The sequence below is a fragment of the Lutra lutra genome, chromosome 4, assembly GCF_902655055.1.
Source record: "Lutra lutra chromosome 4, mLutLut1.2, whole genome shotgun sequence".
Classification (NCBI taxonomy): Eukaryota; Metazoa; Chordata; class Mammalia; order Carnivora; family Mustelidae; genus Lutra; species Lutra lutra.
The window spans coordinates 37,879,098-37,897,300 of NC_062281.1; the positions used below are offsets into that span (position 1 = coordinate 37,879,098).

Genomic DNA, 18,203 nt, shown 5'->3' on the forward strand with positions numbered 1-18,203 from the left:
AGCACCCCAGCACAGAAGCTGAGGTAGACTTCAATAATAGGTACAACTGTTACTAAAACAACTTCTGTGCTCTCCTTCTCTAATATTTTACTCATTTCCTCTTCATCTGGGCTCAACAGCCACAGGATACACTTTGCTGGGCTCCTCCCTTTCCAATTCTCTTTCTTTTACCTGACTCCTGTGCTCCCACCTCAGATTTTTACTTTCTTTCTGTGATGGGTAATTTTGTGTCAACCTGACTGGCCAGAGGGTGCCCACGTTATGCATTATTTCTGGATGTGTCTGTGAGGATGTTTCTGGATGGGATTAGCATTTGAAGCAGCAGACTCAGTAGAAGACTGCCTTCCCCAAGGTGGGGGGAAGTCTGTAGAGGGCCTGAACAGAATAAAAGGTGCAGGAAGGAACAATCTGCCCCCTTTTCCCCCTGCCTCACTGGTGAGCTAGGATATCTCATTTCATCTTCTCCTCATGAATTTAGCTGCCCTGAACCATCAGTTGCCTTGGTTGTGAGGCCTTTGGACCTGGACTGAATTACACTATGGCTTTCCCGGGTCTCCAGCCAGCAGATGGCAGACACTCAGCCTCCGTAAATAGATCTGCAGGTAATTAGCCATTCTATTTGTTCTGATCTTCGGCTAACATTTCTTTTTCATAAAAAAATTTTACTCCCTATTTTGGGAAGGAATAAATTGAGAAGGTAGTACTCCTATCTCTAGACGAAGTGACTTGTAAGAAAGTATCTGAAGAGGGAAAGCCATGATGTGGACCAAGTCAAGACTTAGGCTTTGAAGGGAAGAAGAAGAGTTCCGTGTATGCTATGGGGCCGGACAGACCCCTTACCTCCAGAGGGAGTATGGAAGTAACACGCAGCGTGCTTGTCTCAGGTGGTGGCCTGTTTTAACCAGTCTAGTGGCCTGGAGAGCCTTCTTTGGGCTGGACTCTGTGCTTTAGTAATCACTTGGGTGGTAGCTGTGGAGACCGAGTTGAAGGTGCTGAGGCTGGCAACACAGAGGTCCTTTGAGGGGCTACTGCCAAACTCTGAGAGAGGGAAGATGGATAAAAGGCCTGAAGTAGGCCATGGTCATGGAGAGAAGGGGCAGATCCAGAGAAACTTCTGAGGACTTTCTGCCAGAACCTGGTGATTTACAGGATGTGTGGGGGCAGGAGGAAGAGGGAAAGGAAGGTATTGGGGTACAGCAGGAAAAAATATAGGCTCAGAAGACTGACAGCTGGAGTTTGGATCCCAGGCCACTTGCTTTGTGAAAGGTGACCTCCCTGGGCTTCAGGTAGTATCTGCCTTTAAGGAATGTGGCAGGGACTAAAGATCATATTTGTAGAATGCTTGACATAAAGCAGGAATTCAATACAAATTTACAGAAATCTTATTTAAGGTTTTTATAGTGGGAAGTAGCGACTCTAAGAGAAGCTGGCTTAGGGAATGGAAAATGATCACTTTGGTTTCAGACATGCTGGGTTTGAGATGCTTGTGAGTTTCAGGTGGAGATGTCTGGTGGTTGGCAAAGAACACAGACTTGAAGCTTAGGAGAGATGCAGGGGCCAGAGATGGATCCTAGTGACTGGATGATAGCTAGTAGCTAAAGCAGTGAAAGTTGATCTCCGAGAGGAAAAAAGGTAGATGAATTTTTAAAATGATCAATTTCTAAAATGAGAAAAGGTTGGATAAGGGCAAAAACAAAATAGCGATGTTCAGAGTATAAGTCTTCCCTCTGTATAGCTGCTGAAAAATATCTAGGGGAATCCCTACTCCTAAGTATCTTTAAGAGCAGGTGTGACTCAGCTGGAACAAACTGTAGACACATAGAAGACTCTAGACCAGAGCACTTGGCAGATATGCAGAAGTGGGTACCAACTAGCTGATGTCTGTTCTAGCCTTGATATGGGATGTAGGGGAAGGCGAGGGAACTAAACAAAAAGCCAAAATAGCTTTACTGCATGTTTTAGAAATCAGATACTCCCTTGGGCTGATTAAGTCTTCTTCTATGTAAAGGTTCCCGGACAGAGGCTAAGGGTATGTTGGAAAATGACCACATGCTCTTCAAGCGTTAGTTCTCAGGGTTATTCCCTCTGTCTGATCTGCACCAAGTGGACTGATTACATTACTTGAGTCCTGGCTCATCAAGGCATTTAGCAAAGTGTCATGATAACCTTGAAAGCAAGGTAAGAAACATCTTAAACAGTATGGCTTAAAAAACGTTTTCAGGTGCATTTTCTTATTTAAGAAATGTCCCCAGATGACCGTGCATTTTGAGGTATTAGTGGCTGACTGAACCCATGCATTCGGGAGGTACCCAGTGATTCACCACGGCCTGCAGACCTTGGACTTGCCCTGTTCGACATACTTATTAATGACTCGGACGAACACATAGAATGCATGCTTACCACATCTATAGATGACATAAAGCTACCAACGATACTTAATATGTTGGATGACAGCATCACAAATTTTTTTTAAGTGATTTCACAAGCTGGACGAGGCCAATAGCAACAAGATTTAATTATTGGGGATAATGCAAAGTCCTGTCACTGGGTTCAAAAGTCAACTGTACAGCGAGTCATATGATAAGACCTGGGGGATGTGGTTGACCACAAGTTCAATAATAACAAACAGTCTGAACTTGTTAATAAAAAGCTAACTCAATCTTCCACTTTATTAATGGAAGCACAGGGAGGTAATAGCTGGTTAGACCACATTTGGAATAGTATGTATAATTCTGGCTGCCAGATTTTTAAAAGGGAACATAACACACTAGTGTATTCAGACAAGGGTAACTGTGGGTGATGGGTCTGGAAATCACATTTACTGAAGGAATGATTCAAGGAACCAGCAATGTTTGGCCTGGATAAGGGAACACTTAGAGAAGATGTTGAGGCAGCCTTCAAATAATTGTAGTGTTGCTATATTAGAGGGGAAGTAAACATCTGCGATGCCCCAGAGGGTAAAACAAGGATGAAGGAGGTGGATGCCATGGAGGAGGATTTTCAGCTCGACATGGGCAGAAACTTTCCTATAGTCACTGCTGGAATGAAACTGAGCCAGAAGACTGAGGGGAGATGGCATGGGAGGGACTCTTGCTCTGGATGGAGGGGAAAGTAGAAAACCTCTTCTAACCTGTGCTTTCATGAACCTTCAGGTAGCAATATCTGTAGCCAGGGCTGGACTCCAAAGGACAGACTGTGACCTCCACTTGGTACAGGAAAAACAAGACTGGGTCACATGTGGGCAGATCCCGGTTCCATTCTGATCCTGCTTAGTTATAAACCACCTAGTTGATTACTCTTTAAGTCTCAATCTTCTCATCAGGAAAAGAAACACACAAATTATTGCCCTAATGATCCTAGAATTTTTGCTGTGATCAAACGCTCTGTCTTGGGACTTATACCACTTGACTGGATTTACTTACTTCTGCTCAGGTCCTTGGAGCAGGAGTAAAGCCTTGTTCAGGGCAAAGGGTTTGGCCCTGGATAGTTCCTCCATTAAACTTGCCAAATAAATGAACGGAAGAATAGAGACTGTGGATGCGCGAGTACTTTGTAAATGGCAGAGAGCTACAGAAACACGAAGGACTGTTACTCTGCCTCTTCCACACACATGGAAAAGAAAACCCTGGCGATGCTGACTCCACCGAACACTTCTGCTAAGCATCAAAGATAGTGAGAATTTACTGGATCTTTTTAGAAGAAAACTCACCTGCAAACCTTCTGGGGTTTTTACGGCTCATTTTTCTTTGCTGCTTCAATGGCTCAGAAATTGCTTTTCATAAACAAGTCAAAGACTTCCCATGGCTCTTAAGATAAAAACCTAAATCCTTGGTTGCAGATACTGAGTCTGGGTTTGGCCTTAAACTGCCTCACTGGTCCCCGTCCCGGCCCCTTTTCCTTCATCTGGCACTCTGGCCACACTGGCATTTAGATCCCTGAAGGGACCAGGCTCCCTGTCTGAGCACAGAAGCTTCAAACATGTTGCTTTCTCCGCCCAGAAAAAACCTCCCACTTTCTTGTCTACTTCATGCCTGTTCAATCTGAAGTACGAGATCCCTTACTGGAGAGGATCCCTTACCGGAGAGGTTCCCTTACTGGAGAGGTTCCCTTACTGGAGAGGTTCTTCTTAGCCTCACAAGCTCGTCTGCTGGACATCCTAGCAGGACCACTGACCTTCCTTTCACAGTTGCCCCCAGAGTTCCCAACACGACAGCCTTGGGAGCACTTGCTTATTATTTGTCTCCCCAATGTGTCTTCCTGATGGGATCAAAACTGTGACTTAAAATGGTCCACATAAGCTCATTTTTTTATGTCTTTACTTATTTATTCAGAATCTAGAGATGTTTCCCCAGAGTCAGGCTCACACCTGCTAAAAAGTTATGGCTAAGAGCACCCGCTGCTGCTTTGGGACCTCTGGTGAGTAACCAGGGAATGTCTTCTAGCCACATGTCAGCTAGTAACACAGCCCAGGAAAACCCACACGAAGAACGGTCAGAATTTTATGGCCTACACACCATCAGATCTTCCCAGGAATTCCTGATCTAAAGAACACCTCTTTGTGTGATTATAAACTTATTATAAACTTACTTTCTGCCTGTCCCTTTCATATTCCATCTCAAAAGTATAGGACATGACACTGTCTTGTTTCCAGAGCTGAGGCAAGGGGCGATCATTGGCAAAAGCTAAAGGAGTTGTCTTCCTTGAGGCAGATTGGTGATTTTATGGTGTTTTTTTTTTTTAAGATTTTATTTATTTATTTGACAGACAGAGATCACAAGTAGGTAGAGAGGCAGGCAGAGAGAGAGAGAGGAGGAAGCAAGCTCCCTGCTGAGCAGAGAGCCCGATGTGGGACTCGATCCCAGGACCCTGGAATCATGACCCGAGCCAAAGACAGAGGCTTTAACCCACTGAGCCACCCAGGAGCCCGATTTTATGGTGTTTTTATCTTGCCCTCTTTTTTTTTTTTTTTTTAAAGACTTTTAAAATTTATTTGTCAGAGAGATAGAGTACAGGAAGGCAGAGTGGCAGGCAGAGGCAGAGGGAAAAAGCAGGCTCCCTGCGGAGCAAGGAGCCCAATGTGGGACTCGATCCCAAGATGCTGGGATCATGACATGAGCCGAAGGCAGCAGCTTAACCAATTGAGCCACCCAGGTGCCCCTATCCTGCTTTTTAAGGTAAGCTTTGAAATTTGCATCATGGGCCTCAGACCCAGGGCTGAGGAAAGGCTCCTGGAAAACGAACTCAACTTCTACAGAAGGGCTGCTTCCTTTCATCAGAGGACACAGCTCCCTTTACTCCCCAGTGATTTATACATGCTGGTGTATTCCTGAGATGTCGGTGAGGCTCTGAAACACATCTTCCTGTGGAGTAGGAAACGAACTGCGGTCTGCTGGACATATGGCACACAGCTCCTCAAAGATTAATGGGAACATGAGCCTTTGCTGGGTCCTCAGACCAGGGATGATAAGGGTGTTGGAAAGAGTACCTCCTCCTAGCTTTGAAGTATCTGTGACTACAAAGGTTTGAGGAAATTTAGAGTGAATAGGAATCCCTCAAATAAGGTTTGGCAGGCAGAAGGCCTGATGTCAAGAATTCCCTAGACACAGAGAAGCAAGCAAGGTTTGAAAAAATTTTCAAACTGATGCAGAGGAGTTCAGGAACCCTTGGGAAGCTTGCAATCTTTATTTTGTATGTTAATGAGACCAGGAGCTTCTCCAGGGCTGTGCAGATCTAGCAGGTTCTCAGTGTGTAGCCAATGAGTGCGGCGGACAGAAACCACACCTCTCTAGGGTGGGGACCACTACAAACGCAGGTCTCCAAGGTGAATGTGGCCCCAGGCGCTCGGCTAATCCTGCCACCAGTCCCTGGCTGCATCCTCCACCTGGTTCCACTGCTAACTCACTCCCTCAGGCCCCCAGCCCTTTCCCTCTCCCCTCAGCAGGTGATTTACTCCGTACTTCAAACTTCAGCCCTCAGTGCATCAGTTCCCTCAATGTCCCAGTCCCTCCCTTGAAACAGCTCTTCCTAACCTCTGCCCACCTCTTTTCTGCAGGCAGAGAAGAGGACGAGGTCCTCCTGTTCCAGTACAACCTCATTCCTGGGGCCCTGGACTTGTCTCCCGGGCACTCCTCACTGTCCTCTCCACTTCTCCTTGACCGCCTCCACCCCTGCAGCGCAGAGACTGGCCTCCTCCGCTGCATGGCCCCACTCCTGGAAAAAACAATTCTCACATGTTCCTCCACTCCCTCCCTTCCGCTCACTCTGAACTTGTCATTTCCAATTGCTACCTTGCTTCCCTCCTTCCACCACCTTCCAGCCTGTCAACTTTGTCCCTCAGGGGCTCTCTGTCTCCCCTACCTGGTGGTCCTCCTGCCACTCTGCCTCTTCCTTTCCGTCCCTTTTGCTGCTCTGCACTGACATGCTGGCCTTTCCCAAGGCTAGACCCGGGGCTCTCATGCCCTCCTTCACACCACCTCTCTCGCCTAGTCTCATCTTCTCATTCATTCATTCATTCAGTCAGTCCTTCATTTACTGATTTGATATTTACTCTTACTGTGCAGACAGGCACTCTCCCACAGGCAGAGGATGAATTAGGCAGGTATCTGACCACCAGGAAATCTAACTTGGTAGGAAATCACTTAAAGAAATATCTACAGAGGTGCCTGGGTGGCTTAGTCAGTTGTGGTCCTGGGATTGAGCCCCGCATCGGGCTCCCTGCTCAGTGGGGAGTCTGTTTCTCCCTCTGTTCTTCTCACCTCCTCACCCCTGGCTCAGGCTTGCTCTTGCTCTCTCTCTCAAATACATAAATCTTTTTTTAAAAAAGTAATTCAATGTTACAAGTGTTATATGAACAAATGGGGGGCCTGTAGTGGGGAGGAGACTTCACAGTTGGGGGAAGACAGAAAGTCTGTCAGGAGATAAGAAACAATGTGCCAGCTGGGGAAAAGGGGTGTTCAGGAATCCCAGGTGGGGAAGTAGGATTCATAGTATAGTGGTATGGAGCAGTGCTTTGGAGTCAGGCAGGTCTGGATCAAATCCCAGTCCCTTCTCTAGTAACGCCAGGGAATTAGGCTGTGTTACTTCTGGAGGTCTCAGTTTTCACTTGTGTAACATGGAGACCATTGGCCTCTACGGCTACGTGGAGTTAGAGAGGAATGAATGGCAAGAGCTCAGCACGATGCCTGGCGTGCAGTAAACGATTATTAAATGATAATCATTATTACAGTAAATATATTTGTAACTTTAATAGGTGTCTTGCAACCGTTACCATGAATGGGACCTACTAATGAATGAATAGGTATGGAAGACCTGTAACAAAGTATGGCACAGATCGCTCAGCCCTAAAATGGAAGAAAGCAGCATCACATGCCACGACACGGACCAACACCGAAGACGCTAACTACACTGAGTGCAATGAGCTGGCATGGCAGGGTGCGTGTGGTGTGGTTCCACACACAGGTGGTGCCTTGAACCTGACAAGCTCAGAGCGTCAAGGACAGCTGTGGTCCCCAGGGGCTGAGCGGAGGGAGGATGGACTAGAGGATGGACCAGAGAATGGTGATTGCTATATAATAGTGAGTTTTTTGTTATACACCAAAAGATGGCAAATTTTAAGTATAGGAGACATGAAATGCTAGGTTCATACGTCATTTTCAACAAAAATAAACCACCACCAACACGGAGAGCAAGACAGACAAATTGGGACATTTATCTGTTCCAGGTTTTTAAATTGTACTTATATTTGCAGACTGTTATGTACTTTTAGCAAAAATATGTCTATTTTTAAATTAAGTTTTGAAATTTTCTAAAGAGGGGATGAATCTAAGGTTGCCATTATGATTTTCCTAAAATCTGGACAGTAGGACTACCCTCTACGTAGAGAAGTCTCACAATTTTATTTCATTCTTGACCTTGCATTAGACCCAACAGGGGCTGGCCTTTGTAAGTACATTTGGGAAACACAGACTTGTATCTGAGAATTTATAACCTAAAGAGGATGGAAAAATGGATACACCTGCATCCTCACACAGGGACAAGAAGTACAGCATCTGGAAAAGTCTGTTTAAAAACAGACAAGCAGGGGCTGCCTGGGTGGCTCAGTGGGTTAAGCCTCTGCCTTCAGCTCAGGTCCTGACCTCAGGGTTCTGGGATCAAGTCCCACATCAGGCTCTCTGCTAGGCAGGGAGCCTGCCTCCTCCTCTCTCTCTCTCTCTCTACTTGTGATCTCTCTCTCTGTCAAATAAATAAAATCTTAAAAAAAAAAACCAAAAAAGCAGACAAGCATGGGGACACCTGGGTGGCTCAGTTGGTTAAGCGGCTGCCTTCGGCTCAGGTCATGATCCCAGGGTCCTGGGATCCAGCCCCGCATTGGGCTCTCTGCTCAGCGGGGAACCTCCTTTTCTCTCTCCCTCTGCCTGCCACTCTGCTTACGTGGGCTCTCTCTCTATCTCTCTGTCAAATAAATAAATAAAATCTTTAAAAGCAAATGAACAAACAAAAAGAAAACAAACAAAAAAAAGCCAACCCCAAAAACAAAAACAAAAAAACCAGACAAGCATGGAAGCTTTAGAAAAGGGAATCTGTTTGGGCCATGGCAGGAAGATGCGTGGCTCACTGACCTGTGTCCCCTGGTTGTTGATGTCGACGGCATCACTCCACTCACTTGTGATGTCCTCTAGAGATTCCACTCTCAGGAAGAGGCTGGGAAGTAAGTCTTTGGTCTTGCAGTCTGGATAACTGGAAATCTGATGATACAGTTCATGATGAATTGAGCACTCAGAAGGAATTCTTCTGCAATAAACCTCGAACTTTGGAATATCTGAAATTTTTAAAAAAAGGCATATGAAGACTTAGGTCTTGAAGACAAAGACAAAGAGATATTAAACATAATGCGGCAGGAGAAACTTCTGGAAGAGGGACGAATGATACTTTTATTTAAACATTCTTCACAGGATCACAGGTAGCTACTCAATTAAAAACCTCTGGGAAAAAAAAAATAAAAACCTCCAGAAAGAATACATTATTTAAGTTCAATGTGACAAAATATACCTTTGATATTTTCCTTTATAAGGATTGTTACTGGACATCTGTTGTGGAAAATTATTCGAGGACTAGGGTCTTCAGAGAGGGTTAAGTAAGTCACTCCACAGTGTTCTTGATATGTCAGTACTACAGCCCTAGAATGAAATCAAATCAAATGACAGAAGTGGTTTAGAAAAAGATGAACGCTTACTCTCCTGGTATGTGTTTATTCAGATTTGTAACATTCACCACTCCACAACATCTTCTCTTTTATCCACCAGAGGAAATGTTTCCAGAGAAAGGAGCCCATCCTCTCATCCATTAACCATCATACACTAATTATAGCTTTACCGATTTTTTTTTTCACGGCAATGTTAGCACATGATTATCATAAAATATTCAAAGACGTAAAAAAATATTTAAAAGGGAAAAAACATAACTTCTACCACTTAGAATTAGAGCTAACCTTGCACTAATAACCCTGCTTTCCGCTCTGCTTTCCTCTGGGCAAATGTGCCTTAAACTCTTCACGCAGAGTCCCTTCCTCCTCAACAGTGCCTGGTAAGTCTTGGCAAGAGAGGGGCTGGTGTGCTTTTAGAAGGAGTGCCAGAGAATCTGGGTCCTTGCTCTTTTTATATTCTAAAAGTAGGTAAGCTCATGATGCCTGCTGTCAATTTGCACAACATTGTCGAATTTTATGTGATTTCCACTTTGACTACCAAGAGCAAAACTGTCTTAACTGGCTTTGGAAAAACTGCTGTGTGGGCATAGGCTGCCCTTGGCAATGGAGACACTGAAATTTTCCAGTTTACACCACAGATGACCAAACAACATTTCATATCAAAACAGGAAAAAAAAAATCCTCTCTGCAGTTTAAATTGCATGGACTGATCAAATTAATGAAAGGAATTGAATATTTGCCAAAGGTGGCCCTCAGTTTACATGGGTGGAGAGGGGTGGACAGTGCACTGAAGAATTTCTTATTTGCCATTTATCCTGTTCACCGGTGTGAGTCCTCCCGAAAGATCATATTTGTCTGAAATGCTGAAGTGAACTGTCCATTAGCATTTGGGGAAATCATATTAATAACACCATCAGGGGCACCTAGGTGGCTCAGTGGGTTAAAGCCTCTGCCTTCAGCTCGGGTCATAATCCCAGGGTCCTCGGATTGAGCCCCGCATCGGGCTCTCTGCTCAGCAGGGAGCCTGCTTACCTTCCTCTCTCTCTCTGCCTGACTCTCTGCCTACTTGTGATCTCTATCAAATAAATAAATAAAATCTTAAAAAAAATAACACCATCAAATGTGCAGGGTCGGAGTGAGGGGAGGACAGAGACTGTAGGGGCTGTAGGAAGTGAATTCACTTGCAGAGTACAGGCCTTGGATGCATACCAAAGTTCTTTTCCCAGCCTAATTTTGAAAGAGCTGGGGCAAGCCAACCTCAGAGAATTTCTTCTTGCTAGCCAAGAAAGCTGGGGGCCAGGACTAACATATGGTATTTTCAATCGAATATCTAGTTTGGTATTCATAGATAAGATTAAATTATATTAATAAAATCATGTCTTACAATTCTTAGAATTTTAAACATCAATCCCAAATGCAATTTTATTTAAGATTTTGCCTTTCCGTTTTGAAAATAAATTTTGTTTTCTCGACATAAGTTCACATCGCTTTCAAAAATGCTTCCTTAAACTCACCACACTTAACTTCTCCAGCCAGAATATAAATATAACCACTCCTCTCCAGGATCAGGGGATGAAAAGTGTTTATAAAATCAGGGATATTTCTGAATGCTGTGAAAGATGAAGGGGTGTGTGTAGGGAGCAGGGCCTCACTATTAACTCATCCATGAGTTAGGAAGTTATCTTTTAAACTATGACTACTAGAAATCTCTGTAGACATCAAAAAGTTAGGGAACTAAAGTCTCAAAGTCTGTAAATCTCAATCACGGGAAGAAGGCACCTCCGGTAAGATCACAGTATGTGTTCTTTTGTCCTTTTTATATATACCATAAATAAATTATTCCTGAGAGCTAGAGAAGGAACGTACTGCATGCAAGACAACCACAGACTAAAAGTCCAGTATGCACAAATCATTACATGTCTCCAGCTAGATTCTGTGGTTGTTATTTGCATAATTGGTAATCGGTAATTGGAGCAACTTGCGTGCAGGAACAACCACAGAACAGAGTCTTCTGTGACTTGTGTTTATCTAAGTTATCTCTCTTAATGGCTTTTAAAGAAAAATTCCATTTTTGAAGTTGATGTAAAATATGGCAAAGGAGAAAGGTTTCCCAACTTGCCTCCCTCATGTTTTAACCCTTGACAGAAGCCAAGAAGTCCTTATGGAAGGCGATCTTTTCCTTGTGTTGTGTTACCATCAATCTATGGGACAAACACTATCATTCCCCCCGCCCAAGGATAAGCTGTGTCAGCAGTAGGGGAAAAATCTTCACCGGTAGGACACCGGGCCAACCCACATGTGATCACAGCATTTGTCCAATTGCGTACAATGTCTAGAAGTCATGAAAAATAAAAGTAAAACCTAGTTTTACATCCGGGGAGCTCTGCAGCCATTCCTCTGTCCCTCCCAGCACCTGGACGAAGAGCCGCACTGACAAGCAAAGAAGGGCATTCACACAGAAGTACCTGGTGCAGAAGCCATTGTCCCCACGGTTTCTGAAGGGCACTGCTACGCTCTGTCTGGGAAACTCTTGTCTAACTATGGCGGGCAGGCTCCAGCATGGGGAGCCAGAGGCACCTGCCGCAGGAGAAAAGGCCAGCAAGATCTGTTTCTGAAGCAGGGATGTGTCCAGTGGTGACTGGCTGACATCAGGCATTAAATCCCAGCAAGGAAGGGAGCTGGATGTCACAGCAGACTGCTCTCCACCTGGGCAAATGCTAAAAGTAGCACTGTCTGGAACATGAAAATACTGAAAAAAAGAAAAAGACAATGCTGAGATAGCACAGCGGCTACAACAATGGAGAGAAGTTAAGCTTTTGAAGGCACAGCTTCTAAGAATCCATAACCGTGGATTCTCAGGAGGTAGCCAAGTAGGGCACTGTTAGAATCCCAGGCCCAAGAGAAAGCCCTAATGAGACCATTACAAGCAGTGGGAGCAGCGTCTGCTTTTCTAGACATAATGAAACATGATAAGGCTGGGACGATTTAGAAGGTGATGCAAAGTTCTCAATATCCCCCAGTACTGCAAAAATCCAGATGTCGTAAGGGGAGACATGCCCTGTGCTAGAGAGGGAGTCCTCTTGGATAGGGATGGGCCAAACAGAAAGGGTGAGCCCTGAGAGGCCTTGGGCAGAAGAGAGCTGATAAGCTGGGAGCTCAGAAGGTAATTTTTGTGTAAGGCTTATCCTGAGGGAGGAGGAAACTCTGACCCCAACCCTCAGTTGAAGTTCCACAGGGTTTTTGGCACAGGTAGAGAGTCTTGGGGACCTTTAAAGGTCCAGGACCTTTAGAGATGCTTTATTTAAAACTCCTCTTTCACATCTGAGGAAGCTGCTTTCCAGAAAACTGATGACTTGTCCAACAACACAGAGATGGTGAGTGGCAAAGCCCAGCCAGAGCCTGGCTTCCTGCTTCTTGTTTGGTGGTTTTACCACTATCCCACATGGTGTTCCTGAGAGGCCAGGGATTACCATGTCTTTAAAGAAGTTCCCACACCTGCCTGATGCAGGGTAGGGTTGATAGAGGGGACACTCCCCAGCTGCCCAGAAGAACCTGGGCCTTCCCTTTGTCTTCAGGAAGCTGAGGTAAGTTCATTGTGATGCTTGTGGTGTGGCTGCCGCTGGGTACCACCATTTCCCGAATGCCTTGTCTGTTTACTCATATTATCTCATTTAATTGCCACCCAAACCCTGCACGGAATGTGAAATTATGCCTATTTTCAGATGCAGAAATGTCAGCATGGAAATCCCTGACCCAATGTCTCAGAAAGCCCTAGGGTGGGAAGAAGCAGGAGAATTATCTGCACATATGCTGATTCTCTTGCCAAATCCTCACCTAAAATGCGAACATTGTTGACCTGTACCTCCCAGCTGGGGACTTCTGGTCACCCAGTTATTCTATCAGTACTTCGGTGAACCAAGATGAAATTCTATTATTCTGACATTTTTGGCAATACCATAATGCACTGTGAGCTTAGAAGAATAAGACTTTCATCCTATTTTATTGTTCTAATGTAATTTTTAGGAGCTGAAAGGGATAAAAATAAACGCAGACAGAGGTAAAGAAAGAAATATGTTCCTATGTGATCGTTTCAATAGCATAAAACAATAGCAGACCACTTAGCATATTATGTGTTTAAGTCCTTTTAAAAGATCTCTCTCCCAAAACATAAGTGTTCATTTTAATGAACAAAGTGATTAAGTGAATCAAAAAAAACCCTTCTTGGATTCATTTCCTGGATATCCTGCCAGCGAGATGTCCACATAAATGAGCAGGGACATTTTCACAGTTACTCTCCTCGTGGGCAGAGAACTCTGGGCTCCTAGATCCTGGCTCTGCGGGCCGAGCCTCTGACCACGTGGCTCCTCTCGGCCCTGCAGCCTGGGAGGCAGATGGTCTTTTTCATGAGCCCCAGCAGCCAGTCCTCAGGCCCTGTCCCTGCTGGGGGGGCTCTGGGTTTGCGAGCATGCTGGAAATGTGTGCTGCAGCCCCGAGCAGATGGGGTGCAGGCGGCACTGGTCCGGCTGCGTGTCAGGATCTGCTGCTTTCGTAGGATTTCTGCTCATTAAGTACCTTGGAAGTGCTGACCAGGACATCTGTGCTTTAATTCAATAACATATAAATTTCTTTTTACCTATATCCGGTCGTAGTTTTTTCTAGGCTAAAAAATTCATCTTACTTATTGCTGATATATCAAAACTGAAGACGACAAATCGATCATATTCTGAACGGCTTACCTCCTTTCCAGATTGGGGTTTGGAGACAGATAACTGTGGTTTGTAGAATATCTGATATGGCATATTATTGATTATTATGGTCTTGTCTTCAATTTGAATAATTTGTATGCCCTGCTGTACCATGGAGGAGATGCAGAACTGACATAACTATAAAACAATTGAGGAAAGAATAATTTGTATAAAATACAATAAGGCAAAAAAGTATAAGGCATAACAAACTTTCTTATTTTTAAAAGGTCATTTTATCTATTGGTTTGCCCTGGACAGTACCAATTTTACCTTTTGCTCCAGAGTATTTATTGGTGTCCCCTCTCAGTCTCAAAAATGTCCCCGCCCTTAAAAGGGGCCACTATTACAACAGGGGATCCCAGCGAACCAGTTCTTTCTGCTGCTACAGTACAATGACAGAGATTTGTTTTCAAGTTTATTAACCAATTTCCTCACAAAATATTTACCTATAAACACTTTTACGTAACAGATGTCACACATCTTTTCAACATAAAGAATTCAGTTAAGCATTCCTCTCCCCTTCTTCATGCTTATCACAGCAGCTCCCTCGCCAAAGGCCTAGTGGGGACCACTGGGCGTTCTGAGGACTTGAACAGTGATGAGGATTAAAAAAATCAATGCTCGGCCCTCATATGCTGCTTTCTTGTGAGCTGCTTGTTGTAAGTACTGATGTGTGTTAACTCACAGAATCCTTACAAAACCCACTTGGGGCAGCTACTATGATCTCCATTTTATAAAAGACGGAAATGAGGCTCAAAGAGGTTAAGTAACTTGCTCACGGTCATAACGACAGAGACGGTCTAGCTGGAATTGGAAACCATGCAGTCTGACTCTGTGGTATTTCTCTTACCCTCCACGTACCCTGTCATTCCCTCACCGCAGTACTGACGTGGTCAGAGAAGATATCCGCTGCCTGACGATCCCCACTTAGTAAGTGGTAATGTCAGGACAGCAGTTCTCAAAGAGTGGCCTGGGACACTTGTGTGTCTGTGAGTGAGACGGGGAGTCTTTGAGATCCTTTTAGGGGGTCCAAAGGTCAAAACTGTTTTCATAATAATACCTAGATGCTCTTGTCTTTTCCACTCTAATTCTCTAATGAGTGTACCGTGGAGTTTTCCAGGGGTTTTATGACCTATGATGTCATCACTGTCATGGCCAGCAGAATGTATGCTTGCATATTCTTGCATTCTAAAGTTTTTGTATTCATTTCTAGTTTGATGGATACCAATGGCCAAAACCCACATAAATAAAAGGGTTTTGGAGGTCTGCAATGATGTTTGAGAGAATAAAGGGGTCCCAGTCCTAAAAAGTTTGAGAATCACTAGCAAAGAGTAAGGAGACATCAATACATATAATAATGTATTTTCCAGCAGTCTGTTCATTCGTTCAAATTCATGTAGCACTTGGCTGTGGCCACTCTCTGAGGTGCTGGAGGTACTGGGTGTTGGATGGTGTATTGTGACATTTTCCTAGGTTTTGATGGTCGATCTCAACTTACAAGTCTTCAGCTTTGGGTGATTCACGCTTACAGCTCTTTGCCATTTACACCCATGTTACAGTCTTCTGGCTGGCAGCGCATAAACATGTGTTGCCCAGACAACTCTGAGGAAATGGATACCAGCCTTGAATACTGAAGAGAAACAACTTCTTTGTATCGGAGAAATTTATTTTTAAAAAGTCACCAAATGACACTAACTTTTTTTCAAGAAGCTCTTCAAAGACGCCCGTCAAAATTGAACTTCTCCCCGGAGTAAGGTCATTCTGAACCACGCTACTCTGATGAAGTAGCCCTTCGTCTGACTGGGGAGGGCTGAGATAACGAAGATGGTAGGAAGTGCAGCATGAGACCTCATGAGACACTATGATATTGTGCTGCCGAACACACAGGTTAATGTCATTTGTGACCATATTACTCAAATTAATTGCTTTTCATAGACTTTTGAAAAGATGGAGGCTGAAAATCACACACCATCAGTATTTAGCTCAATAACCGATGAAGTAGGTTTTTTGTATTCATATAGTCATGGGTACCAGTTCTCTGTTCAGGAACAGAACTCCCTCATAACCTTTGGTTCTACGGGAAGATCAGCGTAGCTATTGCTCAGTGTGCCCTTTTTCCAGGAACATAATCTTTGCTATAGGAGGTTTGTCCTTTCCCTCAGTGCTCAGAATGTTAGCAACTCTACTTCCTGCTCCAAGGAAAGGAGGCCAAGTACAATTTGTGGATATTTTGGAATAAGTTCATTTTTCCCCCACATACAATCCATCAAGTGACTGCTGAGTGTTCTGAAACAGAGCGGTTATTGGATAAATTATGTGACATGGCTTTTATCACTGGTAAAGGGGAAAAAAACCTGTGAAACAGAGAGGTCTAAGAAATCGCGTGTTTCGCTGTTATAAATTGTCTAGAGCATGTGACACTAAGAAGGGATTAAAAAGAAAAGGGTAGACTCATATTAAACCGGTTGAGGGGATGGTATGCTCTTCCCCCTGAGCCATGAAGACTTTGATCCTACCTTCTGATGTCCTGGGAAAGCACCAAGTCTTATTTCAGCATCAACAAACCCTTCTTCGTCCAATGACACAACTTCACCATTACCTCCGTCTTTCCACTTTGGAGATGTCAGGTTATGGACCAGTTTAATTGCTACTGACTTGTGCACAGTGTTTGTATTTGCCCAGTATATTCCAATTTGAAAAGCCTCCTGGAAAAATAATGCCTCAATTATAAAGTATTTTTCTTAACTTTGATAGTTTTACCTCAATTCACAGGAATTTTTTATATTATATAATAGGTCTACTTAGGCAACCAAATCCCTTTATGAATTGTGTTTTTGTTTTTGGAATGGCAACATACATTTTATTTTAGTTCTCAATGTTTTCTTTGATTCACAATGGAATTTATATTCATGGAAGGGGGAAAAAAAAAAACCTAACCCAAACTGTGGCTCCCCTATAAATAACAAAGACTTAAAAATGAAGGGCTTCATTTCATTTGACTAGAGAATAATATGCAACCTTAGGTACATGTAGGTCAGCATTTCAATTCCATAAGGAAACATCATCCGATTATTTAAAAAAAACACAAACACATACAGGAAAAATGCAATTGAATAAAGATGTTCATGAACTAGAACTCAAAAAAGGCCTCTCCAATTGTTTCCCATCAGGAAAACATTTTATTTAGGAGTTCTTTGCATTCTATTTTCCTACAGATTTATGTGCTTTCTTGAAATGGGTTAGCCTCATCAAGAAAGTTCTCTTGTGATGGAATACAGTCTTGCCGTGAAATTCTGTTTTATATTAGGGTCCCACCCCCAATGCCAGTAATGACTCCATATTGTTATTATCAACAACCGGGTAGACATCCATGATTATGGACATCCAGGTCCTTATAAGGGAAAAGGGGCTCTGACAAAAATAGTTGCTCAGAAAGCCTTGCAGATCTCTTGAGAATTTCTCTAAGAACCCCAAGTGTATTTAGGGAGTGGGTTAGCACAGAATATGGCTCTATATCCTTAACATACCCTGAGTAGGCCAATCATAATGCTTGTCAAGTATCCTGTACAGAGTGAAAATGAAAATGAAAATGTAACTAGTACAAGTTATCAAATTTAATGATAACTCAAGTATGAATACTGCTGATGGGGGAAAAAAAAGACATCTGAAATGTCTTTGAATATCAAAGCACATTCCATACCTCTTACATATGCATCTAAGAGGAGAGTTTTCTACAACTGATTCTGTTAAGAATATAAATGTGACCTCAGAATAAAGGCTAGTTGTTGAAAGAAAAGAATTCATATTAACTAAAAAAAAGTTATAGTACCTGAAAATTAGGAGGGATAATAATTTTGCCAGCAGGAACCTGTAGAACAATCTTCTCCCCTTCAAACAGCCAGAGGTCCCACTTGGATTGATTGATGAGCAGGGCCCAGGGTAGAAGCTCTATCAGCAAGGCTCTAACATATGGCTTCCAGACTGACAGCTTCACTCGCATTGGGCTATCCCACTGACTCAGCTGTTCACTCCTGTTCCAAATACCACATCCAAGAGACTCAATGAAATACAATGACGTCAGTATTCATGAAATATGTTTAAGGATTCCAAACACACAATGCTCTTGTATGACCCCTCTTCACACCAGAACCATCCAATGCTGAATCTGCATTCTGGAGAAACTTCTCATGCAATTATGTTCTAGATTATGAGTAAAGCAGTCCATAAAACACATCTACCCAAATGATAGAAGGTTG

General features: G+C 43.6%; 1 protein-coding gene across 4 annotated transcripts in view; it reads right to left on the reverse strand.

Moving 5' to 3' along the window:
* VPS13B (vacuolar protein sorting 13 homolog B) overlaps window positions 1-18,203 on the reverse strand; it is a 763,452-nt gene that overhangs the window by 33,523 nt on the left and 711,726 nt on the right. For all 4 annotated transcript variants that reach the window (XM_047723595.1, XM_047723597.1, XM_047723594.1 and 1 more), the window contains 6 exons: window positions 17,777-17,978; window positions 16,464-16,652; window positions 13,939-14,085; window positions 11,668-11,951; window positions 9,049-9,176; window positions 8,619-8,818 (listed from right to left, as the gene is read on the reverse strand). In XM_047723595.1, the coding sequence (XP_047579551.1) occupies window positions 8,619-8,818; window positions 9,049-9,176; window positions 11,668-11,951; window positions 13,939-14,085; window positions 16,464-16,652; window positions 17,777-17,978 (1,150 nt within the window). The remainder of the gene's footprint in view (window positions 1-8,618; window positions 8,819-9,048; window positions 9,177-11,667; window positions 11,952-13,938; window positions 14,086-16,463; window positions 16,653-17,776; window positions 17,979-18,203) is intronic.